The sequence below is a fragment of the Fringilla coelebs genome, assembly GCF_963513975.1.
Source record: "Fringilla coelebs genome assembly, chromosome: 9".
In the NCBI taxonomy this organism is placed as follows: Eukaryota; Metazoa; Chordata; class Aves; order Passeriformes; family Fringillidae; genus Fringilla; species Fringilla coelebs.
The window spans coordinates 2,375,116-2,403,067 of NC_140067.1; the positions used below are offsets into that span (position 1 = coordinate 2,375,116).

The 27,952-nt window shown below is 46.0% G+C and overlaps 1 protein-coding gene across 10 annotated transcripts in view; it reads left to right on the top strand.

The window, feature by feature from the left end:
* Nucleotides 1-27,952, top strand: part of DOCK7 (dedicator of cytokinesis 7) — a 94,189-nt gene that overhangs the window by 8,157 nt on the left and 58,080 nt on the right. For all 10 annotated transcript variants that reach the window (XM_084211695.1, XM_084211697.1, XM_084211698.1 and 7 more), the window contains exons 2-14: nt 1,355-1,460; nt 14,082-14,257; nt 14,357-14,425; nt 16,821-16,950; nt 17,057-17,269; nt 17,599-17,684; nt 19,588-19,654; nt 20,910-21,059; nt 21,790-21,870; nt 22,896-23,061; nt 23,679-23,821; nt 25,367-25,460; nt 27,000-27,162. In XM_084211695.1, coding sequence (XP_084067821.1) covers nt 1,355-1,460; nt 14,082-14,257; nt 14,357-14,425; nt 16,821-16,950; nt 17,057-17,269; nt 17,599-17,684; nt 19,588-19,654; nt 20,910-21,059; nt 21,790-21,870; nt 22,896-23,061; nt 23,679-23,821; nt 25,367-25,460; nt 27,000-27,162 — 1,644 coding nt within the window. The remainder of the gene's footprint in view (nt 1-1,354; nt 1,461-14,081; nt 14,258-14,356; nt 14,426-16,820; nt 16,951-17,056; nt 17,270-17,598; nt 17,685-19,587; nt 19,655-20,909; nt 21,060-21,789; nt 21,871-22,895; nt 23,062-23,678; nt 23,822-25,366; nt 25,461-26,999; nt 27,163-27,952) is intronic.

Genomic DNA, 27,952 nt, shown 5'->3' on the forward strand with positions numbered 1-27,952 from the left:
TGTCCAGACAGCCCCTGGCCGTCAGCATTTCCCTCTCTTGTGCTCCTCCTTCCCCCACCTGTTGTGTTTTCAGACAATGTGGCTCTTCAGCCAGAATGGAAAACCCGTGGAGGGTCACAGCTTTCACCCTCCAGGCATGGAAGGGCTGCTCTGTGCTTTCCACTCCTGCTGAGAAAATTACCCACTGGTGGAATTTCTCTCTGGCAGAGACACGAGGCTCTGTGCCGGTGTTTCCTCTGCTTGTCACCTTTACCTTTCCTGCATGGGAAGGGAAACACCTTTTTGTTCTGACCCAGTCATTTGTTTCCTGGTCCTTTGTCTGACTGTGATTGCAGACCCCAAAAATAGGCAGAGGGATGAAAATGCAGAGTACAGGAGCAGCTGTGAGACCAGGAACTGCTGGAGGGTGAGGAGAGCTCTGGAGAAGAGCTTTCCTTGGAAGAGCCTGCTGGGAACAAGTTAATCTGTGCTTGGGGTCACGTGCATTTTATTGCCACAGATGTGCACAGAAGAGCAGTTCACAAAAGGGAAAAAAAAAATTAATTGCTGTTAAAAATGTGTATCTGCAGCCTTGTGAGGGCTTTGTGATTCTGTGAGTTTGGTATGCAGGATCTGTTCCTGGTGGGCTGTGACAGCCTCAGTGCAGTGAGCAGTGTGTGCTTCCATTCCAGCAGCTGTTATTTTTGCAAGTCTCTCCAAGCCCACTGGTGAGTGGGGTGTGCATTTGCACCTTGCTGGGTGTGCTCTGGCTTGGGCTCCGTGGGCTGTGCTCACCCTGGGTGCCCCCAGAGGTTCAGCATTCCCTGCTGGCAGCTGCTGCTCCTCACCACCAGCCCCACTTGCACTTCCTCTGGGAGAGCTCCCAGCTTCCTGCAGGATGGGGAATTTGCTGGGTTTGTTTGATGACCCAGTAGCTCTGCCCCATGGCCATGTCCCTGGCAGAGGGCACACAGGGGTGGCTGTGCTCCATGCCATGTCCCTGGCACATTGGGGTGGCTGTGCTCCATGCCATGTCCCTGGCACATGGGGGTGGCTCTGCTCCATGCCATGTCCCTGGCACACAGGGATGGTTCTGCTCCATGCCATGTCCCTGGCAGAGGGCACACAGGGGTGGCTGTGCTCCATGCCATGTCCCTGGCACACAGGGGTGGCTGTGCTCCATGCCATGTCCCTGGCACACAGGGATGGTTCTGCTCCATGCCATGTCCCTGGCACACAGGCATGATTCTGCCCCATGCCATGTCCCTGGCACACAGGGATGATTCTGCCCCTTGCCATGTCCCTGGCACACAGGGATGATTCTGCCCCTTGCCATGTCCCTGGCAGAGGTAACTGTGTCCCTGTGTCGTTGCAGGACCGTGGCAGCTGAGGTCAGGAAGCAGATCTCGGGGCAGTATGGAGGCTCCCCGCAGCTCCTCAAGAACCTCAACATCGGAGGCAGTGTCTCTCATCACACCACTGTAAGTCATGCCTGCAGCAGGGCCTGCTCAGGCTGCTCCACACTCACTGCACCACGGGGAGGGAGCTGCTCTGCTGTCTGGCTGTTGATGTGAGAGGCTCTGACCACACCAAGGACAAAGTTCTGTGTCAAACCCACTGATTTTGGGGATTTCTATGTTGCAGATCAGTTGGTGTGGCTGGGAATCTGTGTTTCTGCAGAGTCTTTGTAGGACAAAGGGATTTCTTGACCAGATATTAGTTGTTTTATCTCCAAACAGCCTGCATTGGACATTAAATTCCATGTGTGTGTGTGGTTCTCTGCATGGAGAGCTCTTTGCAAGCTCCTGCACTTCAGGTTGCTGTTTTCCTGTCCTTGTCACCCTGAAGAGCAGGTCCACAGCAACTCATCTGCTCTTCTGAAGTATTTTAAATATTATTGTGCAAGCTGAGTGTGGCTATTCCTTGTATTTACTTAAAAGTTTACAGCCCACTTTGAAGAGCTGCATTGTCACAATCACCCTTTCTGAAGTCAGACTTTCTTGCATGGCCTGCCAGTAACCTTCCAGATTTATTGTGGTAAACATTTCGAGAGTGCAACAAACTTTTTCAAGCTGGAAATGTTTGATTTGGGGTTTCACTTCAGGTCACAGCAGTTCCTTTTGCTGCAGTCAACTTGGAAAATAAATATCAGAGCATCTTGTTTTCTTCAGAGAGGGGTGGTTAGGTCAGGCAGGGCTGGAAATGTGCCCTGAATTTGATAGTCTGTGCAAGTGTTGTGAGTTTACAAGAGTTCTTCTCTTTGGAGTGGGGTGCTGTAGTGTTTCCTCAGTTCCTGGTGTTGTGGGGATGAGTCCATGGGAATTCCCTCTGCTTCATGTGCAGTGTAACCTGTTGAAGCTCCCTCCTGTGTGGCACAGAGCTGAGTGTCACCTCAGAAGGGACCTCCAGGCTGAGCTCTGGCTCTGAGCAGTGACTTCAGTGCAGGCACAAACTCCAGCTCAGAGGTCTGGCTGTGCCAGGGGCCCTGGGGATGGAGGAGGGCTGGAATTCTGTCCTGTCCCAGGAGCACAGGGAGAGCAGCAGGCTGGGCTGGGCTGTCAGCAGCCTGGGGGGGACTGGGCGGGTTAATGAGAGGGGTTAATGAGAGAAGGGTTAATGAGAGCTGCTGCCCAGGCTGATGCCTTCTCTCAGTGCCTCTGCTGGGCTGTGCAGTGATAATGCAAAGCCCTGACTTGGCAGTTCTGGATGGTCTTTTGCATAATCCACATTAGAGCACTCCCCTGCTATTAGCTGGAGTGTGGAGCACTCAGGGTCATTGACTCCACTTCCCTGCAGCCCTGGCCAGCTGAGGAGGGCACTGCCATTGGAGATCCATCCCACAAACTGCTGGGCCTCCCTTGGCCCACCTTGGCTTCATCTTGGAAGGATGAATGCCTTTGTACTCTCATCAAGTGAGATGTATTCTGTGAGCCTCTCCAGCTGCTCCTCACCCAGCCATGTTTTTCATCAGTTTCTCCTTGTATCACCTCCTTTCACTCTGAATTTTCTTTTTTCCACGTTTTCCTCCTATTCCTGAGGTTTTTCCATTCTGCCACCAACCAAGTATTCGTGCTCAGAGCTTCAGTCCTGTTGATCTTCACATGTAATTTTTGATACAGGATCAGACTTGTTGGTCATGGCATTATCAGTAGCTCTCATTACCCTGTTGCCCTGGTGTTTGCTAGTAAATATATGCAAGGATCTGTAAAAAATGCTGGAAAAGGTCATGCTGGCTGGAAGCAGGCTCTGAGCTTCTCCTATCAAGCTGCATTCTGTGATGGCTGCTGTGATAAGCTCCCAGTTTGTCACACTGAATTGGGTGCTGAGCAGAGAAGCTCTGCAGAAGCCTGATTAACACGGGGTGATGGTTTGTAGGAGATAGTCTGTAGGAAAAGTCTATTTAGTTAAGTCATGAGTCTGTATCCTGAGGCTGCATAATGCAACAGAGGTTTGCTTGTCTGAATTTTGGGTTAATTTCTCTCCCCGAGGCATCCATCAGGATCTGCTGTGCCTGCCTGGCCTGGTTTGATAATCAGCATTATGCAGAGGGAAAGCATTGCTGTGTGAAGCTGGAAAAGTTCACTTCTGTGTAGCCACACTGGTTTAAAAGCCTAAAGTAGGGCATGTAGTGTGGGAGTGAATAGGAAATTCCTGCTGAAATGTTGTGTGGTTGAGTTGCAGCATCTCTGGGGGGGCTCCAGCCTGCCAGAGTCCAGGAATTATTTGGCCAGTGCTCTCAGGGATGCACAGGGGGGCATGGCTGGGGTTGTCCTGTGCAGCTGTAGATCTCTGTAGGTCCCTTCCAGCTCGGGATATTCCATGATCCTGTGACCCCAATGGTTGTGCAGATGTCTCAAGGTCTCTCCTGCCCACCTTGCTCACTGTGCTGGGAATTCTGCTCCAGGAAAGGTCAGCACTGATGCTCTGATGGTTTGTCTGAGAGTCTTACCAGTGCAGTGGAGGTGTTTTGGTGGAGAAATGGAGTTTTTGTGGATGCAGAGCCTTCAGCACCCTGCTTGCCCAGGCCTTGTCAGCTGGGGCTGGTGCAGGGATGCTCCCCACTCCACAGGTCTGCCCGAGGTTGAGCCTGGGATAAATGCAAAAACCTGCCAGCTGAATTTCAGCAAGTCTCTTCCCTTTTGCCTCACAAGCAGCAGACAAAATGCTGCCAGAACTGTTTCTAATTTGGTATCTGGTAGAGCTGGGGAGAAGACACCGCTTTCAAATGAGTTTATTATTGTCAGCCTCCACCCTTCTGCCACTTTAGGAGCAGCTGATTTTAATTGCACATTCCTCAAAGCCCAGGTCCAAGGCCCTGAGAGGCTTTTCCTGTGTATCCCAGTGTGCCAGGCTGGGGTCCTGGCAGGATCCTGCAGCTCTGAGCTTTTCCTTTTTGCAGCCCACAGCAGAAGGCACTGACAGTTTGTTAGTGGGAAAAGGGAGCTGTGAGCTCAGAGGGTTCCATCAAGGAGGGTTTATTTTCTGGAAGTTATTTTTGCAAGTCTCTCCAAGCCCACTGGTGAGTGGGGTGTGCATTTGCACCTTGCTGGGTGTGCTCACCCTGGGTGCCCCCAGAGGTTCAGCATTCCCTGCTGGCAGCTGCTGCTCCTCACCCCCAGCCCCACTTGCACTTCCTCTGGGAGAGCTCCCAGCTCCCTGCAGGATGGGGAATTTGCTGGGTTTGTTTGATGACCCAGCCTGTTTACTATGGGCCATTATAATCCCTCATGACTAACCACTTTCTTTTCTTCTCAAGTTTGTTTTTTTTTTCTCCTGTGGAGCAGCTCCTTGTGCTCAGTTAACTCTGTCTGCTGAAAGAAAATAAAGACTTATAAAATCTTGGATTTCTTTTTTTCACTTTTCAGTGCCAAGGATAATAATTGAAATTATTTTGGTTGTTGTCCAAAGTTTGATTTTTTTTTTCTTCCCAAGAAAAAGTTCTCCTAATTTTTAAGAATCTTTTCATGTCTTTTTTCTTTCTTTACATCTTTAGAGGTATATTTTAATGGTTGGACATAGTGCAGTGGTCTGGTTGACAAGATGGTGTTCAGTCAAAGTTTGGGCATGGATGATCTTGGAGGACTTTGCCAACCTTAATGATTCTGTGGTTTAATTAGGAGAGCAGCTTTTTACTGAACTTGCAAATAAGCAGAGTGAATGTGCATTCAGTTGTTTTATGGAAAAATCACAGCTTTTTCCAAGGGTGTGATGTTTCCTGCCTTTTGATGTATGTTACAGCAGAGATGATTGTTAGTATGTAAAGGATCACTCTTAATAAGAGATGCTGATTAGTCTGGGAATAAAGGGCTCTGGACTCTTGGATGTGATGTCATCTGGCCATGGCTGCTCTCAGCACTTCATTTTCTCCTGTAAAATGAAGGTGCTGACATTTACATATCTTTGTAAAGCACTGCTGGCTTTATGGGCATTATCTGGGCTAATTGAGCCTTTGTCTTGGATTTATTGGATGTCAGACTTTGGCCATGTACTCAAAGATAGCATCTAATTATTCAGTAAGAGAATATAGGTTCCTTTGTATATTTCCATTGTTTATTTTAATGTAATTTAGGAGAAGAAGAAAAGGTGATTTGTGCAAATGAATGGAAAACATGGCAGTGTCCTGTGTGGCACTGAAAGGGCCTTTTGGAGTGCTCAGAGCCAAGTCATTTTATCACCAAAAATTGCAGAGGAGAACCAGCCAAGTCTTTATGCTGTCTCAGGGCTGATGAAGGCTGAAGGGTGCCTCCCATGATTTGTATTTCCTGGAGGTTTTGCCCTGCCTGGCTGGGTCTGTATCCTCATCAGGCAGGGGAGGATGGGAGAGGCATCCCCATCCTCTGCCTGCCTCTCCCTTGGCTCTGCTCACAGCTAGCTGTGCTCAGTGCAGGCACTTTCTGTAGCACATCAGAGCTGCTCCCCTGCTGTGGCTGAAGGCAGCAGTGAGCCTGGGGCAGGGGCAGGGCTGTTTTACCTGCCCAGGTGAGTCTGCTGGCCACTGGAAATCTCTGCAATAACCTCAACAGCGGTAGCAGAGATCAGCACTCTTCACTAAATGATATTATACCAAATAAGTGTTAACAAACAGGCTGGGAGAGCTGGGGGTGCTCACCTGGAGAGGAGAAGGATCCAGGGAGAGCTCAGAGCCCCTGGCAGGGCCTGAAGGGGCTCCAGGAGAGCTGCAGAGGGACTGGGGACAAGGATGGAGGGACAGACACAGGGAATGGCTCCCAGTGCCAGAGGTTAGCTGTTAGGGGAATTTCCTTGCTCAGAGGGTGCTGGGGCCCTGGCACAGGCTGCCCTGAGCTGCCCCATCCCTGGCAGTGTCCCAGGCCATGGCACAGCCCTGTGGCTCATCCCTCCCTGCAGGGCAGAGAGTCTCCCTGGGAGCTGAGCCCTGCCTGTGCCAAGGATTTCCCACTCAGGAGAGCACTCTGTGCCTGGCAGGGCTCAGGGTCTGCCTGTGTGAGCCCTGAGAGTCTGGAGGGATCCATCTCTACTGACCTGATGTAACATTTCTGCCAAAAGTGGGAAATCTGTGATTTTTCTGCAGTCTCTGGTCAAACTGTTTGGCTTTTTCATTTCTCTGTTGCTGTCTCGGTTTCTGCTTTCATTTTTGTCACAATTTATCAGAGGGAGACTCTCCAAGATGAGTCTCAGCACTTGCATTTTCTCTGTCAAAGTCTCTGTGCTCTCCAAATCCTCTTGGTGAACTTACACAATCCTTTCTCATCAAGATCTTGTCTTCTTACCCCTCCTTGGAGGCATAACTCGTGTCTTTCTAGGGTTGGTAAGAAATTCCTTTAGTATTCCCAGATAACTAATTAATCTCTGATTAATATTAATATTTCTATACCCAGATGGCTTCCTACATTAGCAGCCAGTTATCACAGCAAATAACCTGGCAGTATTTGTACATAAAGCATCTCACTGGTTTTAGGACTGGCTGTTGCTTGTTACCTGCAGGATCCTTCTTTAGCTGGGTGTATTTGTAATTATTCCACAGAAGCCCAGACTGGTTTGGGTTGGAAGGACCTTGGAGCTCATCCTGTTTCAACCCTGACACCTCCCACCATCCCAGGGTGCTCCAAGCCCTGTCCAACCTGGCCTTGGACACTTCCAGGGATGGGGAATCCATTTCCTTTCATTGGAGGCTTTTTCTAAATGGAGTTTCAGACCCAGAGAATGCTTACAGCCATTTTTTGGGGCAGGTTTGCAGTTTGGAAGTGAAGGAATTCCATCAGCTGCTGTCTGTGGTGGTGCCATCCCACAGAGCACCGTGCAAAGCAGGAATAAGGGGCAGAGCAGGAGGCAGGGAGCTGCATTCCAGAGGAGTGGGGAGGTGATGACTGCACTTGTGGCTGGGGAGGTGTCATCCCTGCTGAGCCTGGGAGCTGCCTGTGCTTGATGGAAAGCAGAGATTGCTTAGGAATCCCCTTGGTTCATTTGAATATTTCCATGTCTTGTAAATGCAGCCCAAAAAATGAAATGCAGTTCTCTGGGCTCACCAGGCATCAGGAGCATGGGTTTTCTGAGATGCAGGGATGGCAGCAGACAAATGTGTGAGTCTTTGAATTTGGATCCATTTAGGTTATTTTTGGAGTGCTTAGTTGAAAGAAAACGTCATTTTTGCAAGTAAAACATGTTTTTTCATTACTTGAGTGTTGTCAGTGGTTAATATTACACTGCTCATGTTTCAAAACCTCTTAGAGTGACTTGCCTGCAGTTCACACTTAAAAATAAACCTACTGCCTCAGTTGAGCAAGCTTATTTCTTTCAACTGTTACCTTCTTTAACCTGCCTGCAAATTGTAATATTTTTTTTTAGCATATTACGTTCTCAGATTTATTCTGAGTCCTTGCAGTTCATCAGATTTGACTCCTGTTCCCTGAGATCCCAGGATCCCTTTGGGGGTGGCAGGATTTTGCCACAGCAAGCACAGGCCATCTGCATTCCTGAGTGCTCAGCAAGGGAAGTGCCTGTTTGCCCTGGAGACCCAGAGATAGCTGAGAGGAGGCTGGGGCTCAGCTTTGAAATGGTAATCTGCTGCTTCTGTCCTTCCAAGATTTTGCCCAGGGAAGGCAGTGGGTGGGAAGTTGGTATTAATTTAGAATTTGGAGCTTTGGCACAATCTGTTGCAGTTTTAGCACGTTATAAATCGCTTAATATTTAAGGAGGTATCGAAGTTAAGATGGAACTTTGTCCTGGTTTCAAAATTGGCAAGAAATATCACCCTGATTTTGAAGAAGTGCTTTAACTGCCAAGTAAAAATAGCAGTCAGGATCCTCCCTGTGATGAGGAGCTCTCTGCAAGGTTAATTTTTCAAGGTCCCTTATGGGATCCTCACGGGGAGTTTTACTCCCACACAGGAAGGAGGCAGGAGGAGCAACCTTGCAAACTTTGCCATTGTCATTTTTACAGAGCCCTCAATTGTGCTGATCCTCACAGGGGCTGGGCTCTGCCCTGGGGAGTGATGCATCTTATTTGAGCTAAAAGGGAAATTGGGGTTGGATTGGGCCACAGCAGTCGGGTTCAGATCCTTGTTGTGCCAGATGCATCCTGCCAAGCTGTCATGCCATAACCCCTCAGTGCTCCTGGGGGATTGGACATCCTGGGAGGGCAGAGGTGAGGGAGGGAGAAGGAAATGGGAGGGAATGTTGTTTTCCATGGCTGTGCCATCATACACAAGCTGGAAAAGTCTGCAGGGTCCTAGCAGGGATTTGAGTGTGGGTTGGGCAATCCCCTGTGCCCCGCTGGCTCTTTGGGGAAGGGATGGGCTGAATCCTCCAGGCAAACCTGGGAATGCCTGTGAGCATCAGGGCACTGTGCTTCAGTCAGTTCCTGGAGGTGGAGACAATAATTGTCCCTTTTTTTGCCCCAGTTGTTCCTGAACTCCTGTGCTGAGCTGCTGTGCAGGGGAGCAGATCTGGAGTCCTCAGCCACTTGCACGGGTGCAGGTCTTGTACAAGCCTGACCTCTGCATTGTGTTTTTTGTTTCCCTGTGTGAGCTTGCCCTGGGTGTAGCTTTCCCTGCACATTCTCCCTTTGTTCCCTTTGTTATCCCTTTGGGATGCCTGGCTGCAGTGAGTGAAGGTTTGTGTTACATCCCCTCACCGAGGCTCCTGCAGATTTGTGCAGGTGCTTTTGGAAGTGATGATGATGATGCAGGTAGGTGCTGAAAAGGAGGAAATAAATAGGAGAGAGGCATGTGCACTAAAACTCTACAAAAATACAATGTTTGCTGTCTAGAGAAGGGCAAAGTCGATAGGGAAGGCAGTTTGATTTTCCAGCTTTTAAGGGGATGTAACAGTGAAGAATAACACAACCTTAAAGAAGAAAGCTCGAGTGTCCCCACTGCAGGAGAGCTGTAAACCTGTGAAATAAGGCTTTGTCCTGCAAGTGCTGAGAGCCAGAACTGCAGCAACACAGGTGCCCCTCTGGAAACTGCCTGTTCCATGGGCTGGAGCAGCCAGATCAAGGCTGCTGTCAGGGTTAGCTGCTTGGACATGGCTGTGGTCAGGTTAAGGACATGCAGAATTGGTGTTTTTAATGGATTTATATTTCCAAGTGAGGGGTTTGATTTGGGTTGGGGTAACTCTTGAGAGAGGGAGTCCTGTTTGATTTGTTCTGTGCTTGGAGTGTATCAGTGCTGTGATAAACACAGTGTTTGTGCTGGCAGGGAGCAGGTTATGCCCCTCTTACTCATCCTCAGCTGCCCTTTCTCCCCACCTTGTCCTCCTGTAGATTTTAATGGCACAGAACAGTGCTTGCCATGAGTGAGGTGGCAGTGCCTGATCCTGGGATAAAGACTGGCTGAAAACTGGGTTAGGGAATTGTCCAAAATTTCATCTGTAATTACAGCCTGCACAAAATCAAAGAGTATTTTTTTAAAGAGCAACAATTCTGGGAGCAGAATATTTTTAAGTATGTATTTGCTGCTAATTTACATTATTTTATGGTCCTGGTGGGGAGGATGCTCAGGGCTCTTGCAGACTTTGGTTTCTGGAGGGTCTTAATAAACTCAACAGGATTTAAGGATTTCCTGCAGCAACACTCCAGTGTTCCCCATCAGGTTTATTAGGGGACACCACACTGGGAGCAGGGTGAAGATGGCAGTGAAGGTGGCTGTGTCTGCAGCCTGCCAGCCAGCAGGGCTGTGGGGAGCACAGCTTTATCCTCCTCTGCCTCTGCCCCTTCCTGCTGCAGCAGATCTCAAACCTTTTCACGTGCTGCTGGCAGGATGGAAATCCTTTAGGGCTGAGATCAGCTGTCCCCAGTGTCAGCTCTTGTTCAGCTGGGCTGGGGTGAGATGGCAGAGCAGGTTCTGCTCCTCCAGCAGCAGTCAGGGTGTTTGTGATGATGGCCTTGGGTGACCTGGTCCTTACCTGAGCTTGTCCAGCCCCTCCAGCCCCTCCACCTGATGGGTTTGTGTGGCAATTTCAGGTGACTGATGCTCTGCCCAAGTGAAACTGGAATGGTCCCTGGTATTTTGTGTGTCCTTGTCCCCATGCACACCTTTGGAGCAATGCTGGAACATGAGAGGAGCTCTGTGATTCTGTTCACACACAGGGACATCTTTTAGGTTCATTTTCCTTTTTTGGTGCATTTATTCATCCTTCTTTCCTCCTCCTCTTCTTTCATCACTTCTTCCCCCACAAATATCTGAAGCCTAAAATAATGTTCTTGCCTTTTATCTGCCAATAGTCTGACACCAAGTAGTTCCTCTCCCTGGCCATGGATTTATGTTTGGCCTCTTCACTCAGGTGCTAGACAATATTTCTGGCTGCACAGATGGTGAGTCTAACACAGGCCTCTGGCTTTGACTGTTATGTTTGTTTACATCTTCATGGTACAACAGTAACCCAAAGAGACAAACTGGAAAATTGGGAAGTGCAAATTCTGGAATGTGTGAAGGGTTTGGAACCCCCAGGGTGCTCAGAGAGCCCCTGGGCTGGGTGAATTTTAACTGGCATGGCCCCTTCCTTCATCTGCTGTGCAGCACATCCCAGTGCTCCTGTTGGACAAGGGCAATTTGAGATGTGAAATGCCAGGGATGGGGGCACCTGCTGTGTTTTGGGCTGTGACAGCCTCACAGCCTTGGTCCTGCATGTCCCTGTGAGCTCTGCATTCATACCCAGCTTTTCCTCATCTCTGCTGTAATTCTGTTGATCAGGATGAGAGGCTGGAAGGGGTGAGGGGTGGGTTCCTGTGTGTTACAGAATCCCAGGTGAATGAGTTTGTGCAGATTCAAACACAACCCTTGCAGCTCACTTCTGGAACATCCCCCAGCTTTGGAGCTGCCAGGTCAGAAAGAGGAATAAGAGTAAGTCTTAAAATGTTAGGGCTTAAAAACAGGCTCAGCTAAGCAGCTTTAAGTCATGCCATGAGGCTTCCTCACCCCTCTGGGAGAGAAAGGGAGGAGCAGCAGGGATGGAGCTGTGCCCTGGCCAGGAGAGGATGTGAGGGGATGCTTTTCCAGCCCCTCTGGACACCCCTGCTGCTGGAGCTTTTGCCCAGAATTTTGTTACTCATTTTGTTATTTCTGCCTTCATTTGCAAGGGGTCTCCAGTGCTGGGTGATTCCTCCTCTTAGGTTCTGAGGTTTGTCAGTGGAAGGGCAGAGTTGGCACAGAGCAGCACTGGGCACTTGTAGCAGTTCCTTGAGGAAAAGCTGAGGGTCCTGAGTTGGATCCTCACCTGGGGCACCACTAATGTAGATTTTTTTGGGGTTGTTTTTTGTGGGTTTTTTTGGGGTTTTTTGGGGTTTTTTTTGGTTTTTTTTGGGTTTTTTAAATGATTTTTTTTCTTGTTTTTTTTGGGGTTGGGATTAAATTGAGAGATGATATTTTTTGGTTTGGATTGGTGTTCATTAGGTTCTATTTATATTATAGTCCCACAAAGTGTGGGTTCTATAGTAGTTTTCTTAAACAAGTTAAAAATGGAGATGTATTTTTTTCAATAATGTTTTTTAATGATAAATTGTTTAATTAAGAAATTATACTTGAATTGTTTTTATTTTTAATCTAATAACAAACTACTCATGACTGGCAATGCAGATTTTTTTAAAATTTAATTACACAATACTACTTAAATGCATGAAGAAGAAGGTAAAGAAGGACTAGCTTTTGCTCTAAAACTTTTCTATATATATTATAGTCTAAAATTTTAAACTCTTAAGTTTTCTAGTATGTGATATTACACACTTTTGTTTAACGATACACTTATAATTTTAGTTCTGTTATTTAATTTTGCAAGTTTCTTTATGGTCTTAGGTTAAACATAGTGTTCTTTTGAGGGTTAGTGTTTGCTAGTGCAGAAAGTTTAAAATTTTCAGTACCCAGGGTTCCAGCATCACCCCTCAGGGATGTTTGCCAGGGATCTGGTGCCCAGTGGAGCTGCTCTGCCTGCTTGTGAGGAGCAGGCTGAGGTGGTGACATCTCAGCTGTGTGTGGCAGCAGCAGTGACAAGTTTTGCAGTGATGGAAACAGTGGAAGTGTCTGGTTTGTGTTTTCAAAAGTTCTCCAAAATCTCCAAAATCACATCCTTGAGTCCATTTCAAGAGTTGTGGTTCATCTTGAGAAAGGTGTCCCTGCCCATGCAGAGCTGCTCCTTCCAACCCTTCTCTGATTCTTCCCATGTTTCTTTACACAGAAATTAATTTGTTTGTTTTACCCAAATTGCAGAATCCAATACCACATTTCCAGCCATCTCACATGTTTTTGGTGAACCAGATTCTGATCTGGCAAAAAGTCACCTGGTCCAACTTCCTTGGGGTCACTCTGGTTTCCTGCTGAAGGGTTTGTCTTGTAGGAAAATTGCAGGATTCATTGAGGTTGGTTGTGATAGGGAGATTCTTTCAGTACCCTCTGTGTTAGCTGTCTTTTCCCTTGAATAAAAGTTGATTAAAAAAAAGTGACTAAAAAGTCGATTTCAGAACTTGTTGGCAATAGTTTGAAAACTGGAATTTGGGGTTTGTATAGCAATATTTCTGAGAAGCACATTTAAAACTGAAGTGCCAAGTGTTCTTTGTAAAGTCATCTCCAACACAAGCTACAGGATGGTTCCTTGCCCCACAGAAATCATCTGGATGGCAGGAAAAGGGAAGTTGGTAGAGAAAACTGCTGAATTTGGATGTGCTTTTGTGACTCTTGTGAAAACACTCAGCCTCGCTGGCATGTGCCAGGGAATTCTAGGAAATCTCTCAGTTGCTGTAGAGACAGCTTCCTCAAAACTTGTTTTTAGTGTTTCATTTTCTTAATGTCTATGTTTATGTATAGCCTCGTAGCATAATGATCTCATATCAGAATATTTAGATGTATTTATGTAATGGGATATGTAAAAATACAAGTTATGCAATGTGAGCATGTATCCAGTTTATGCAAAGTTTCTTCTAATGTATCTAAAAAAAGCTCAGGGTGGTGAGATCAGCGCTGCCAGTGAAATCTACTGTTTTCCTGCACGTTTTCAGTCATTCCTTGTGCTTCAGGTAAAGGCTTTGTGCCCAATAAAGATGATTTTTAAGCATTTTACTGAGGGTTGTGTCCCTTCCTGGCATGGGCAGAGTCATTGTGGCACTAAAGGCTCTAATACCAGGGACAGGAGGTGGTTCAACTTGTACCTGTGGCAGGTGAACATTGTGTTTTGTGTTCCCCAGGGAGGTGGCTTAATTCAAAATAATGTTAGTCCTCAGAGCTGTGTGGCTGCCTGAGCTCCTGGTAAATCAGGCCTTGCTCTGGGTTCTGCCTGGGGCAGGAAGGGTTCCTGCACCTTGTGATCAGAGCCTGGCAAAAACAAATCCAGGCTCAGATAGGTGGGAATTAAAGTACTGATCTTCCTTTTGTTGTATTTCTTGAAAAGAGATGTAACCTTTTCTGGCTCTAGTTGTATTTTTTAGGTGGTGGTGGTAGGCACCAGAGAAACATGCAGAGGAACAGCAGATAAGAGATAAGACAGGAGAAGCAGCTCTGTGATGTGTGTTAGCTGAGGTTAACACCGCTGGGGTTACTCATCTGCTCTTGCATCCACCCCAGCCAGGCAGAAGAACTGGTTTGAGAGGGGAGCGGGAAAGGCGCGCGTGTGTTCACCCGGTGCTCTGTGTGTCCCCAGGTGCCTCTCACAGAAGCTGTGGAGCCCGTGGACCTGGAGGAATATCTCAGCACCCACCCCCTGGCCGTGGAGTCGGGGCCGCTGCGGGACCTGCTGGAGTTTCCCCGCGATGACATCGAGGTGGTGTACGCGCCCCGCGAGTGCCGCACGCTGGTGTCGGCCGTGCCCGAGGAGAGGTGGGACACCGGATCACCTGGGGATGCTCCAGGCAGGGAAAGATGTCTTTAGGAAACCCTCATCATCTCTGTGACCTGTGCTGTTTGCTCTCTCCACAGCGAGATGGACCCTCACGTGAGGGACTGTGTGCGGAGCTACACGGAGGACTGGGCCATCGTGAACAGAAAGTGAGTGAGACACCCGGCGGTGTTTGTCGCCTCAAGTTCATCTCTGCATTTTGGCCAAGCCCTCTAAGGAGGCTCAGAAATGTTGTCCTGGCTGCTGATTCCGTGTGCTGTGGCTTTTTGTTGCCTGGTGCAGCTGAACTGATGCTCTGTGTTTGGAAAATTGGATCTTGGGTGTCAGAGCCCCTCGGGGCAGTTGGAAAATCTGGGGCATTTCAGTCCACACTTGCTCCTTTGCCATGGTAGAACAATTAGGGAATGTGGACAGGTAAAATTACGTTTAGCATTTGTTTCTTCCTTTGTTCCATCTGGTTTTAGTTCTTTTTAGAGACAAGTTGCATCAATTTTGCAGTGATTTACGTGCAGTCACCACTAAAGACAAGGTGCCCTCTGCAGCTTCCTTTGGGGAAATTACACCATTCAGACAAATAATTGTTAATATTTGAACCATCACAACATTTACCTAATGAGTTAACAGTTCAGAGGATGGGCATGCATTGATTATTCCATGCAAATTAGCAGGAAGGGTTCTGAGAGGCTTCAGCTGGAGCAGGGAGTCTCTCTCGGATGGTTGGAAGCCTGATGGCTTCAAGAGCTGCTGTCAGGGAGTGAGTGATCCATGTGATGTGCATCACCTACAAATGACTTGGCTGCAGCTCCAGCTCTGCCCTTGTGGCAGTTGCCACAATTCACTGGTTTAATGTTGTCCTGAGAGCCACTTCAGGGGATGCTCAGGATGTGCTTGGCGCTGCTAACGTGACCTAATAAAAAGGTGTTTTGTAATCTTATACCAAAAAAAAAAAAACAATAAACACCCACCCAGAAAGGAGCCCAAGAGGGAGGGAGATGTTTTATTAACTCCCAGCCTTGGCAGCAGAGTCTTGGATGTACCACAGACCTGAGCAGGGTGACCCACCCAGCCACCACTCCTGGCTTCCCAGTGACTTCCATGGAATTCCTGGCTGTGATTCCTGCTCTGAGGAGCTTTATTTGGTGGGGTTTTGTCTTCTGAGAATCAAAGCACTTCCTGCTTGGATAAAATCATGGCAGTGCACTGGGTAGAAGTGGAAGAGTTACTGCTGGAGCAGGGGAAGAACTCAACTGGGATGGACTGAATTGTTTTTCAAGTAAGGGTGCCAACAATTTCCTCTTAATCCATCCCTCAGAATGGTTCCAAGTCCTCTGGCTAGCTCCACAGGCACAAACCCCAGCTCTTGGAATAACTGCTGAATTGACTTGTGACATTCCATCCTTTTCTTCCCCACCCCAGGGAAAATAATCTTTATGTCCATCTCTGCCTCCATTTTTTTGCAACCAAAATGTTTTTGAGGCAGGGAAATCCACCCGTTCAGCAATTCCTTAATGATATTGGAAAAGGTGAATAAATTCACTGGCCTGAAAAAAACCCACTAGCATATTTTGATTTCAAGCTTATGGCATAATTTCTGTGTGCTAGACTGAGGAAGTCAGGTGTGAATTAGAGATAATTTGCGCTTGTTGGTGGAGCTGTGATGGAAATGCAGACATCCAGGTGAGGGTTATACAGATCCTATTGTTCAGCTCTCAGGAATTACAGCCTAGCAAGGAAAATGCATTCCTCCTTTTTTCTCTTCCCTTCCTTTCTTTGCTGCTAGCATTTCCATGGTTTTCCCATGTTGGAGCATCCCTCTGTGGTAATTTTAGTGCCAGGGCATGGTGAGAGCAATTAATTCTAGCTGTGATCCCAGGAGCTGACTTGGAGTGAGTATTGCAGGGAGGCCGTGGCTCTACCCATGTGTGTGTGTATAAATACAGACCTGGTGCCATTTGGCACCCAAAAATTTGTTAGTCAAAGAGATCTGCTCCTGTCAGCACAGCAGGCAGCCTGCTCACTTGTGGGAGCTCTCACACTCTGGGAAGCTCTGAGGGACCCACTTCCCTTACAGAGATGCTGTGTGAAGACACTTGTTTGAATCAGGGTTGGAAAATTGTTCTCCAGAGGTGCTCAGGATTTTCCTGAGTTGCTGTTTTGGTTTTCCAGTTAATCATTTTATCTGCTCCAAGGCAGTTCCTGCTCCAGCAGAACCACTGGCCTTCAGCCCTCGTGTTCCCGGCCTGTTTTTAGCTTGGCATCACAATGGCACATTTTACAGCAGCTTTAATTGGCCCTTGATAATCCTCCTTTTGACATCACCCAGAGTGGCTTTATAGATGAACAGAGTCACATTGTAGTGCTGGAATAGTGGCTGTTGGATGATGCCCCAGCTCCAGTGGAGCTGACTGGAAATTGTGTTTGCAGAGAGCAGCTCCTGCCTCGGGAGCACCCACGCTGACAATGCCGGGTTTGTTCCGGGGTGCTGCTTCTGGGGTCGGGGTCAAAAGGGCTGCTGAGAACGTGGCTGAACTCCTCTGTTTGCAGATACCACAAGCTGGGAACCGGCTTCAACCCCAACACCTTGGACAAACAGAAGGAGAGGCAAAAAGGGCTCCCCAAGCAGGTCTTTGAGTCCGACGAAGCTCCCGATGGCAACAGCTACCAGGATGAACAAGTAATGTGCCTTTAAAACCCTGCTACATAAAACCTAATTTATGGTCCTGCTTTAAAAGTGCAGTCCTTTTCCCACTAGAAGTTGCTTTTAATTTGTTGGCTCTCAGGATGACCTCAAGCGCCGCTCAATGTCGATCGACGACACGCCCCGGGGCAGCTGGGCCTGCAGCATCTTCGACCTGAAGAACTCCCAGCCCGACGCCCTCCTCCCAAACCTGCTGGACAGAACCCCCAACGAGGAGATTGACCACCACAACGAGGACCAGAGGAAGTCCAGCAGGCACAAGGAGCTTTTTGCACTACACCCAGCCCCAGATGAGGTATTTTTGTGTGAAAGCTGCCGGTCCGCCAGGGGTTTGAAGGATTTAAGATCACCTGTGTTTAACATGCATGGGAACTGCAGCTGTTTTGTGTTTTTCAGCATGTTGTCTTGCCCATAGATATTATTTTCTGAAGATTGGGTTTCCCTTCTGGTTATGCAGAAACATTAAAGGGATTTAATTTAGCATATTTATAGCTGCTGATGAATGCAGCGTCCTGGGAAGCCTCGGATTAAATTGGTGCCGTGTCTTAGAAGAAAGAAGTGATAGATGTGTTTGCCTCCTGGTTCTGGTGGTGGTTTGTACAGGGGTTGTGTCTCTGATTCCAGGAGGAGCCCATAGAGAGACTCAGTGTCCCTGAAGTACCCAAAGAACACTTTGGCCAAAGACTCCTGGTGAAGTGTTTGTCCCTGAAGTAAGTACCACTCCAACAGACAGAAATTCACAATTTAAATCTGCTGCTGGATCCACGTGCATCTGGAATAACTCCACTCCCTTGTTTATTGCCCTGGAAGGGTCATTGCATTGTTTGGTCAAGGGCTTCCAGGTTCATTTTGTAAAGCTTGAGTTACACATTTGTATCTTCAAGACTTCCTGCAGATTGATGGGACAGGAAATATCCATCCTCCTCCCTTGGCTTTTCTCCCTGTTGCTTTCCAGCTCTACCTGTTCCATGTCACTGGCACGTGACTTGAGGCTTCACCACACTCCCCCAGGGCTCTGAAGTTGGCCACTCACTGGTGTTCCCCTCCCTAACCAGGAAATGTGAGATTAAATTCAAAGATTAAAAATGCTTGAGCCTTCAAAACATAAAGGCAGCCAAAGATTTGCCAAAGTTTAGGCTCAACAACCTTGACTGTGTCCCTTTAAGAGTGAAGACTTTATATACTTAGTAAGCATTAACTGGAGGAATAGAAACCTGTTAAACAAGTTTAATGAAGTGGAGCTCCTGAATATAGGGTTACCTGCAGCTGGTTCATTGCCTATAACTCTTCTCTAATAACACAAGGTAAAATTTTACTGTTATTCCCTTGGAGAAATAAAGTACAAAACTGATTTTCCACACTGCTGTATTCATCTTCTGTGTCCTCAGTTAGGTCAACCCTTCTTATTAGAGAGCTCCAGTTGCTGCTCATAACTGAGATATATGTGTGGGACATTTCTCCTGCTCGTAGAGTACTCCAGGACCTAATATAGCCATAGAGATGAACTGATTTTGCAGCCTTTTATGAACTGGAACAACATAATATGCAGTAGCAGTGCAGCTTTCCCTCCAAAGGAGGGTGTCTTTAGCATAAATAAGTTAGATGCTGGAAATTAATGTTTTCTGCTCTTTAAGCATCTCTTGCTGACTGCAAATTTGTAGCAAATCTGCCCAGCCCCGTGTTTGCTTGTGTACCTGGCAGTGTGTGAGCCTGTGCTGGGGGATGTAATCCAAGATTGTGCCATCTCAGTGGCACAAAACAAGGACATTTTCCCCAGGGAGAAAGCTCAGATGACCTGAGCAGGGTTATTTCCAGGTTAATCTCAGCTTAGCTGCAAAACTGGAGAAAACACCTGTTTGGTGGTGTTGTCCCTGCTGGATGGAGGAGCTCCAGGCTGAAACTGAGAGCTCCCTGCAAGGGCTGGGTGTGGAGGGGATGTGGGTTTTGTGGGGAGGCTGTGCAGAGCAAAATGGCATTTCAGCCCCTGCTCACTGTGGTGCAGGGACAGGTTTTGGGTGTTTTTCAGTTCCTGTCACTCCCCAGGTGTTCTGAGAGTAGGTTCAGCTCTGTTTGGTGGGTCAGTGTTCCTGTTGGGAGTGTTGGAATTTGCATAAACGCTGGGTAGCAGTCACTGTGAGGAGCTGGCACCTTTCTAAGGGGGTTTTTGGTATTTTTTGACAACAGTTAACTGTTGAAAATGGCCAAAATGAGTGTCCCTGATGTGCAGAGGCAGGAGCCCTCTGGGCAGGAATGCTGAGAGGAGCAGTTGGCCATTTATCTGGGAAAACACTGGAAATTGGCTTCTCCAGGGCATCAGGAGTGCTCCAGTTGTCCCAATTAACAATCCCTGCCCCTTGGAGGAGGCTTTGGGGCTGCTTTGCTTGGCTTGCAGTGAGTTAAAAATGGCTTTTGGAAGGTCCAGGGAGCACTGAGATGGTCCTGGTGGGAGGGAGCAGGGCAGGAGTGGGATGGAAACTGGGAAAAAAGATCCCTTTGGAGCAGGAGCTGCTCTGACATCTCAGTCCCCATCACCCAGGGAGGATTTGGGGGCAGGGTTGGTTATTCCTTCTGACAAAATGCAAGTCAACTGATTCTGTGTTTCCTTCTTTCAAGATTTGAAATAGAAATTGAGCCCATTTTTGCAAGTTTGGCTTTGTATGATGTTAAAGAAAAGAAGAAGGTAGGTTTTTAATTACTTGAGTGTGACATTTCCACTGAAATTTAAGCACAGAAAATGGAGGAATTAATTCTGGTGGCAAAACTTTAGGAGGACAGTGACATAGAGGTTGGAAGAATGATGAAGGCATTTCATGAACCATCTTGTGTGTTCTTCTTGGTAAAGCAGTTGAGGTATAAAAATCTCCTAAAAATATTATCTAATATGTGATTTAATACTTTTTAAAACATATTATCTAATATGTGAGTGCCTGAAATCAGAATATATATATATACACACACACATATACATATATATAAATATATAAATATATATGTAGTCCAATTTTGGCTTTCAAAAGTCTCTTCCTCAGAGAGAACTTAGGTAACTGAAACCTTTCATTTAGATTAGGTTTTTATGACTTTCTTAATCTCTTTTTGGTGATTCAGCATGGCATGGGTCCAAGCAACACTTCAATAATGCACAGAAAGTCACGCATGCTAAAATTGCTAAAATCCAAACAAAACTGAGGAGTCTTTTCAAGATCTCAGTTGTAGGAAGTGGAAAATACATTTATTCACCTATTTATGTTCTGTATTTAATATTTAAAGAGTCTCTTAGTTTTCCTTGTTCAAGATATTAGCAGTAGTGGAGAGAAAAATGTTAAAAATATGCATTTTGACATTTATCTCTTTAAGGCTTGAATTTAATGCATTGAGATTTAAGTTATGTAGATGAGAGAATGTGGAATATTATGTGAACTTTGTTTAATATTTAAATCACATTTCATAAGCCAATTTTATCATCTCATTACTCCTTTTTTTTGGCTCTAACATAGCAAGTTCTTTAGTGACCTCTGGTGTTGGTAACCTGCTCACATCTTTTTTTGGCTCTGGAGCTTTGCAGTCAAGGATTTGCTGTTTCAGGGTGGAAGGCTCAGTGTCTGTCTTGCAAGGGGTGTTATTTGTCCTTTTTTCCTTTCTATTTTGATATTTTGGTTTTTTCAGTTCAGCTAACAAAGGTAATTCCTAATGCTGTGATGGAGCTGCACACCTTAGAGGAGCTGGAGGAAATTTTATTTGTGGTGTTTCCTCCATTTCCTTTCTCACTGTCCTGCCTTGGTTTTTAATCAAAAAGGCTTTTTTTTCTATTCACACATGGTTTGACACAAGGAGTTTTTAACACATATTTTAAAACAATTTAAAATTGTTCATGAAGAGTTTACAAAAAAAACCCCAAGATATAACTCATGCTTGAAACTACCCAATTTCTTCCTTAGATTTCAGAGAATTTCTACTTTGATTTAAACTCTGAGCAAATGAAGGGAATGCTTCGGCCTCATGTGCCCCCTGCTGCTATTTCCACCCTGGCCAGATCTGCCATCTTTTCTATCACCTACCCATCCCAAGATGTCTTCCTAGTAATAAAGGTAAGAAATGCCAGGGAAATTGAAATTATTGTGGTCTCTTGGTTTTTATTTAAAGTAAAATAGAAATTCTGTTCTCAAGAGTGTAAACAGTGCTGCTTTATTTCAAATATTCTCACTTCAGTTCCTTTGTAACAACCAGCTCAGTGCACTGAAGCTGGAGGGAGCACAAAGGTTTGCTTGGTGATATAAATCAGTTTTCTGGGGCTTGACCTTGGTTTTCATATCCAACAATGTGCTGACTCCTTAAAATGACAGATAAGTCTGTGATTTAAAAAATATCTATTGATCTGAATCTCATTTCAAGAAGGATACACACCCCTCAGCCAGATTTTTAGATGTATTTAAGGGCAGAAATTGCCAAGAGAGTGAGACCCATGACTGAAATAAAATGCAGCATTGGTCCCTCCTGGGATCAAGTGCACAAAGATAAAATTTATTTTCTGTTCTCTCCTTTGGCTCAAGGAGTGCACAAATGTTGCTCTTTCAGGTGGGTGCTTGAGTCAAGATTTTTGGCTGGACTCTGAGTAAAAATCATCCTGTGGTCAAAAGGGGGATTCAGGATGAATTTGCAGTTCACAGGCAGTGTGAAGGCTCTGCAGGAAATGCTTCTTACACAAGGACTCACCAGGCTCCAGCTCTTGTGGAATAATTTTTTCCTTCCTTGTGCTTGTTGAGTTTATGAATCCTTGCTGGATCCATGTCCTTATAATGGTTCATTTTCCCTTCTCAGCTGGAAAAAGTTTTACAGCAGGGAGATATTGGGGAGTGTGCAGAGCCTTATATGATTTTTAAAGAATCTGATGCAGCAAAGGTAAGAATTTCTTTGGTATTTTGATAAAAAATTAAATGTATTTTCTTTTTACCTTGGATGGTTGGTACTGTTCCTGTCTTTAAAAGGATCCATTTTTAATTAGGAATTGAATCCCATTCTAAAGGCCAAAAAAGAGCCAAAGACCTTTGAGTCTTGATGCCTTACTGGGGTGGAGTAGTTAAAGGTCAGCAGATTTTGTGGCTGTCAGGGGAGATTTGTGGCTCCCATCAAACTCAGCCATCTGTGATTCCCTGTCCCAAAGGATCAGCTGGGTCAAGGGGAGGCAGCCTTGGATGGGAATTTGCAGTAAAAAATTCAACTTTGCCACTGCTTTTGCAGCTTTAACCCCATCACTTCTGCATGGTTCTAAAAGCACCTCCAGAGTGGTTCCTAATTTGGGGTGCAGTTGGGTTGGGTTGGGCCAGGTGGAGATCAAAGGGGGACAGTGAGGTCTGGGTGAAGGGCAGAGCAGAGGTTCCAGCCCTTCTTGTGATCCCAGCCTCTCCATTTCTCAATACTTGGATCATTTGTTCATTTTAATCAACCTCTTAATAAAATATTTTCTACCTAAATCTCTAAAAATTGCTCTTTAATATGCAGAGCTATGGAAAAATCCTCTTTTATTCCATTTTTTCCTTGACAAAATGAGTATGACAGTACTTATTTGAGGAGTGTTCTGAGTTTCCCACACAACTCCAGATGATCTGAGCACTTGCTGCATAAAATCCTATTAGGAAAGGCCCTTTCACAGGGGAAAATTCAGATTTTCTTGAAGGATCACTGGGATTTGCTTTTCAGGAGGGTTAGGAACATAAAAGACTGCTCTGACTGTCCTCTGGTGGCCTCTTTTGGGAAGCAGAAGTTGCATTTTCCCAACACTTGGTGCTCCTCCTCTGGAAGTGCCACCGAAACACAAATCATTGGGAGATAGAAAAGACACCCTCATCCCTCACTGGTTTTGCTGAATGAAGCTCTGACCTCGTTCCTCTCCTTTTAACCTCTTGGATTGAATATTTTCTTCACAGAACAAGGAAAAGTTGGAAAAGCTGAAGGGCCAGGCAGAGCAGTTTTGCCAAAGACTGGGGAAGTACAGGATGCCTTTTGCCTGGACAGCCATTCACCTCATGAACATCGTGAGCAGTGCTGGCAGCTTGGAAAGAGATTCCACAGAGGTTGAAGTTGGCACAGGAGGTACAGGAATTGGCATCTGCAGGAGGGAATTTGGGCAAATCCAGAGGTTTTGATTCATATCCTGTAGCTGCTGTTGCTCCTTTTATTGCTTTCCTCCCCCTACTCTGATGGTCTGGGGTCATGGTTGAACTAAACCAGAGAAGTCCATGATAACAAATGGATTTATCTTTCAAGGATTTTACTAGCAAACCATCTGTTATATTATTTAAAACCAGGCTTGTGAGACTGAGGGAGCATTACAGGCTGATGAACATTTTCCAAAGGAGTGGATTAATCTTTGTGAGCCACATAGCTCATCCGAAACTGCTCTTCAGCATCCCCAAAACTGCCAACTTCATCATCTTTCAGAGCAAGGGAAATACATAAATCTCAGCCTGATAAAGACTTTTATAACAACAGGAAGGCACTGGGGTGAGGTGGCTGGGAGGGCAGCAGGAGTCAGCTGTGCTCCACGGCCTCCGGAGCGGGATTGCCTCTTCTGTCACCTCATGGCATCATTCCCTCTCCTGCTCTGAAGGAAGTTCTCCTTCCCCAGGAATCCTGCTGGGAACCCAGGTGGGCTGTTGGACTAGTTTTTCCTGCTTTGTTTTTGATTCCTGTGACTGTTGTGTTGGCAGAGCGGAAGGGGTCGTGGTCGGAGCGGCGGAATTCCAGCATCGTGGGGAGGCGCTCCCTGGAGAGGACCACGAGTGGGGACGAGGCTTGCAACCTGAGCAGCTTCAGGCCAGCCACCCTGACAGTGACCAACTTCTTCAAACAGGTCTGGCAGGGCAGTGTCCCACCTGGGAGTTATTTCTTGGACAGGAGGATTGGATGGTGTGAGGCCACTGGGTGATTCATTTGGGATGAATTCGATTTCTGCTCCCCAGCGCAGGGAGCAGCATTCAGTTTGTTGTTTATCATTTATCCTGGAATAACAGACTGCTTTGGGTTGGAAGGGAGATTAAAATCCATCCAGTGCCACCCCTGCTATGGCAGGGACACCTCCCACTGTCCCAGGCTGCTCCAGGCTGGCCTTGGGCACTGCCAGGGATCCAGGGACAGCCACAGCTGCTCTGGGCACCTGCCCACCCTCTCAGGGAACAATTTCTCCCTAATATCTAATCTAAACCTTCTCTAAGTTATATTTTACATAATCCTATATAATATATATAATTCTGGTAGTAGTGGCTCCAGTTCCTAAGTTATACATTACATAATATTATACAATATATTGATTCTGGTAGTAGTGAATCCAATTCCTCAGAGTGATTTAAGGTTGACATCAGATCCCTGGACACATCCAGGGATCCCTGAGGAGAAAAGAGCATTCTGCTTCTGATGCTGCTTTGCTGAGTGGCAGCTCCTTTTGGCCAAAGCTTGGGATTTTCCTGAGCAGTGGAAAACATGAATAAAGGGAACACATTTTTTAGTTAAGCTTAGCAAAAAGTAATGAGCTGAAAATTTTCTAAGATTTGCTTAATGTCACATCTAGTTAAGGAAAAACTGGGCGCTAAGTTAGTAATGATTTACAAAAGCATATATTTATTTACTTTGTTGAGGTTATTTTTACTTTGAAGCAACTCATTTTATTTAATTTGTCCTTTAAAAACTGCCAAACGTTAATTTAAGATTTTAAATTTCAGATTCTTTATTATCTTCCTTTTCTCCTGTTAAGTTTATCCTGTTCAGTATAATTAGTTGAACACTACCCAGTGTTTTCCTCCTTCCATTTGCTTCTTTTTGTTTTCTTTATGTTGTGATTTCTTACCTTTAAAATCAGGTACCTTCTACTTTTGGGTGGCAGAGTCCCATTTTCTATAATATTTCCAAATAGCAAAACTCTGAGCTGTTAGAATGGGCATGAGGAAGACTGACAACAGACTCCTTGCACTTCCTACTTTTCCTTTTCTTTAGATTAGGCTAGGAAAACAAGGCTGTTCTGGGCTCATCCCAAAGGAAGGGAGAGGAGAAGGAATGAGCATCACCTCCTGAGTGACAGATACTTTTTCAAACTATTACACTTGCTAAAAAATGGGTATTTTTGGGAAGTCTTTTAGCAGCCATTTCCAGTTTGGAAAAAGATAATATTGATGGGGAGAGAAAAGGCTTTCAATTAAAAGTTCCTGCAGCTGTCAGGGTGATGAATAAGGGATGAAGGCAGGGAAAGGAGGGAGAAATGAAGTGTGATTTAACACGTTAATGCCAACACCTTGTTCTGGGAAGGGACAGTTGGATGTCAAGGGAGGAGCCTGTGGGGTGAGAGGCTTTGTGCACTCTGGCAGCCCTGGAGGGTGTTTGGGTGACCACATCTCCCCCTGAGCAGGAGGGGGATCGCCTGAGCGACGAGGACCTGTACAAGTTCCTGGCCGACATGAGACGCCCCTCGTCGGTGCTGCGCAGGCTCAGACCCATCACAGGTACCCAGCTGCCTTTGTCTCTGCCTTTTAATGGGGACTGGGGCCACCATGGGCTGGGAACCATTTATTGCCCAGATAAACATCAGTCTCACAGGCTGTGAGACTTTAAAGGAGCAAGCTGTTGGCCATAGTAGTCACAGGTTCTTTGTTACAAGGCAATAAATAACTTTCTACCCCAATGGACAGTTGCCACAAGGTGTATTTTGCTTTTCTAACCTGTCACCTTTTCTTACTTCTACTGCACTGAAGTACTTACTTCTACTACTTACTTCTACTACTACTTACTTCTACTACTTCTACTTCCAATAGGCTACTATCTGTACACACAGATGCTTCTATTATAACTTTTAAACTTGTTGCTTGCTCTGTACAGCCTCACCCCTGCATTATAAACCCTTCACCATCTTATCAATACAGTTCCTTACTTAAGGCATATTCTTTCTTACAACTGTAGAACCATAAGTCCATGAATTTTCCATTTAATGTCTGTGTAGTGTAGCTTCACATCAATCCAAGCTTCTTGCAAGGCTGCAAGGACACAGCCTCAAGCTGTGTCAAAGGAAATCCAGGTTGGAAATCAAGAAAAAGTTTTTTCCAGAAAGGGGGATAAAGTTCTGGAATGGCTGTCTGGGGAGGTGGTGCAGTCCCCATCCCTGGGGGTGTTTAACAAAGCCTGGATGTGGCACTGGGGGCCAGGGCTGAGTTGGGGTGTTGGGGCTGGGCTGGACTCGATGATCTTGGAGGTCTCTTCCAACCCAGTCATTCTGTGAATGTGTGTAAATCAAACCCTTCAGTGTCTGTGGAAGTTTCTGGGTTTCCAGTTCCCACCCAGTCAGCCCTTCTGGGCTCACAAGTTGAGGTGTTTGGTTAGTTCCTCCCCAGGCACCCCAAGGAAGTCCTTGAGCACAGTCCCTGGGCAGCAGGAGCACTGAGGGTGTGATGGGGCAGGTTTGTCACTGGCACACTGAGGGTGGTGTCTGTGAGGGGGGGATGCAAACCCCAAAACCCCAAAACCCAGGAGCCTCTGTTTCCCAACTCTATCCCAAAGGAGATCTCTCTCCTGGTTAATAGGGACAGGCTCCACCTCTGTTTGAGAAAGGGGAATAGGAGCCCTGGCACACCTCAGTGAAGCTGGTCCCTGACCTGTGCTATTCCTGACAATATTTACTTTACTTAACCTGCTCGTTTTTCAGCCTATCCTCTGATGGAGTTTTGTTTGTAAGAATAGCTGGGCCTCACAGGAGCATTATCTTCACTGCATTTCCCCAGTTTTCCTATGGCATCTGTGCCTTGTTAAGATGCATATTTTCTGTTGGTTCTTATTATCTGGTCCCCAGTTGCCTTAGATATCAGTTTGATCCACTGTTACTTGCTAACAAATCCACTTCAGCTGTATCATTTATCATTTGTTGATTCATTAAATTCATATATAGGATGACAATCAATATATAGGATATTAACCTGAAGAAACAAAGCACTATTATGCTTTTCAAAATTAATTTCTATTTATTAATGATTAAAACCCCTTTCTTCTTGCAGCTCAGTTGAAGATAGACATCTCTCCAGCTCCAGAGAACCCCCACTACTGCCTAACCCCAGAGCTGCTGCAGGTCAAGCTTTACCCAGACAGCAGAGTCAGACCTACAAGAGAAATCCTGGAGTTCCCTGCCAGGGATGTCTATGTCCCAAACACCACATACAGGTCAGAGTTTTGAAATACATTTCACTTTCCAGGGCCTGAGACTGGCAAGTGTAGAAATTCCTCCCATATCAGCAGGCTTGTTGCAAAATGTGGTGGATGGGCAGAGGTGCTGTGCCAGAGGCATGGGAAGGGTTCAGGCTGACACAGTAAAAAAGGCTCAGCTGGGGAGGTACAAGCAGGTTTGCATCAAACTTGGCTGTGAATAAGAACATGGGACAGGTTTCTCCATTTCTCCATTTGGTTAAATTCTTTTCAGTTTTATGTAGGGTTTTTTTCCTTTGTTAAAGTCACCATTCTCCTACTGGTTTTATTAATTTATATCACTTTCAGTGACTTTTTTTTCTTTAAAGTGAGGGATAGAAATAGAGAAATAGAGAAAATGCATATCCCTTTGTTCATATTTCCATTTTGATTTCCAAGCAATTTGTTTGTTTACAGTACTTGACAAAAAATCCTCTGAAGCCCTGAAAAATAGGAAATTTCTCTAAATATCTTGGGAAACAATCTTTCTATAACAAAAACCAGGCTGGAACCAGATTTCTTTTCAGTATGAACCATTATTAATTTAAAGCTTTTTCACAGTATCTTTGAAGACATTACATGGCTGGGAGGAATTGTCTTCATCAGCTGAGTGATTTCACCAACTTAGCAAATCCTTTATTTAAATTTAGATACAAACCAGGTTTTTACAAATCAAAGCTTACTAGAAGGGTTTAGTTGAGTTCCATATCCTGTATTTTGAAAAGTCTCAGCCATTTATTTATTTGTCTATTTATTTATTGGACAGGTA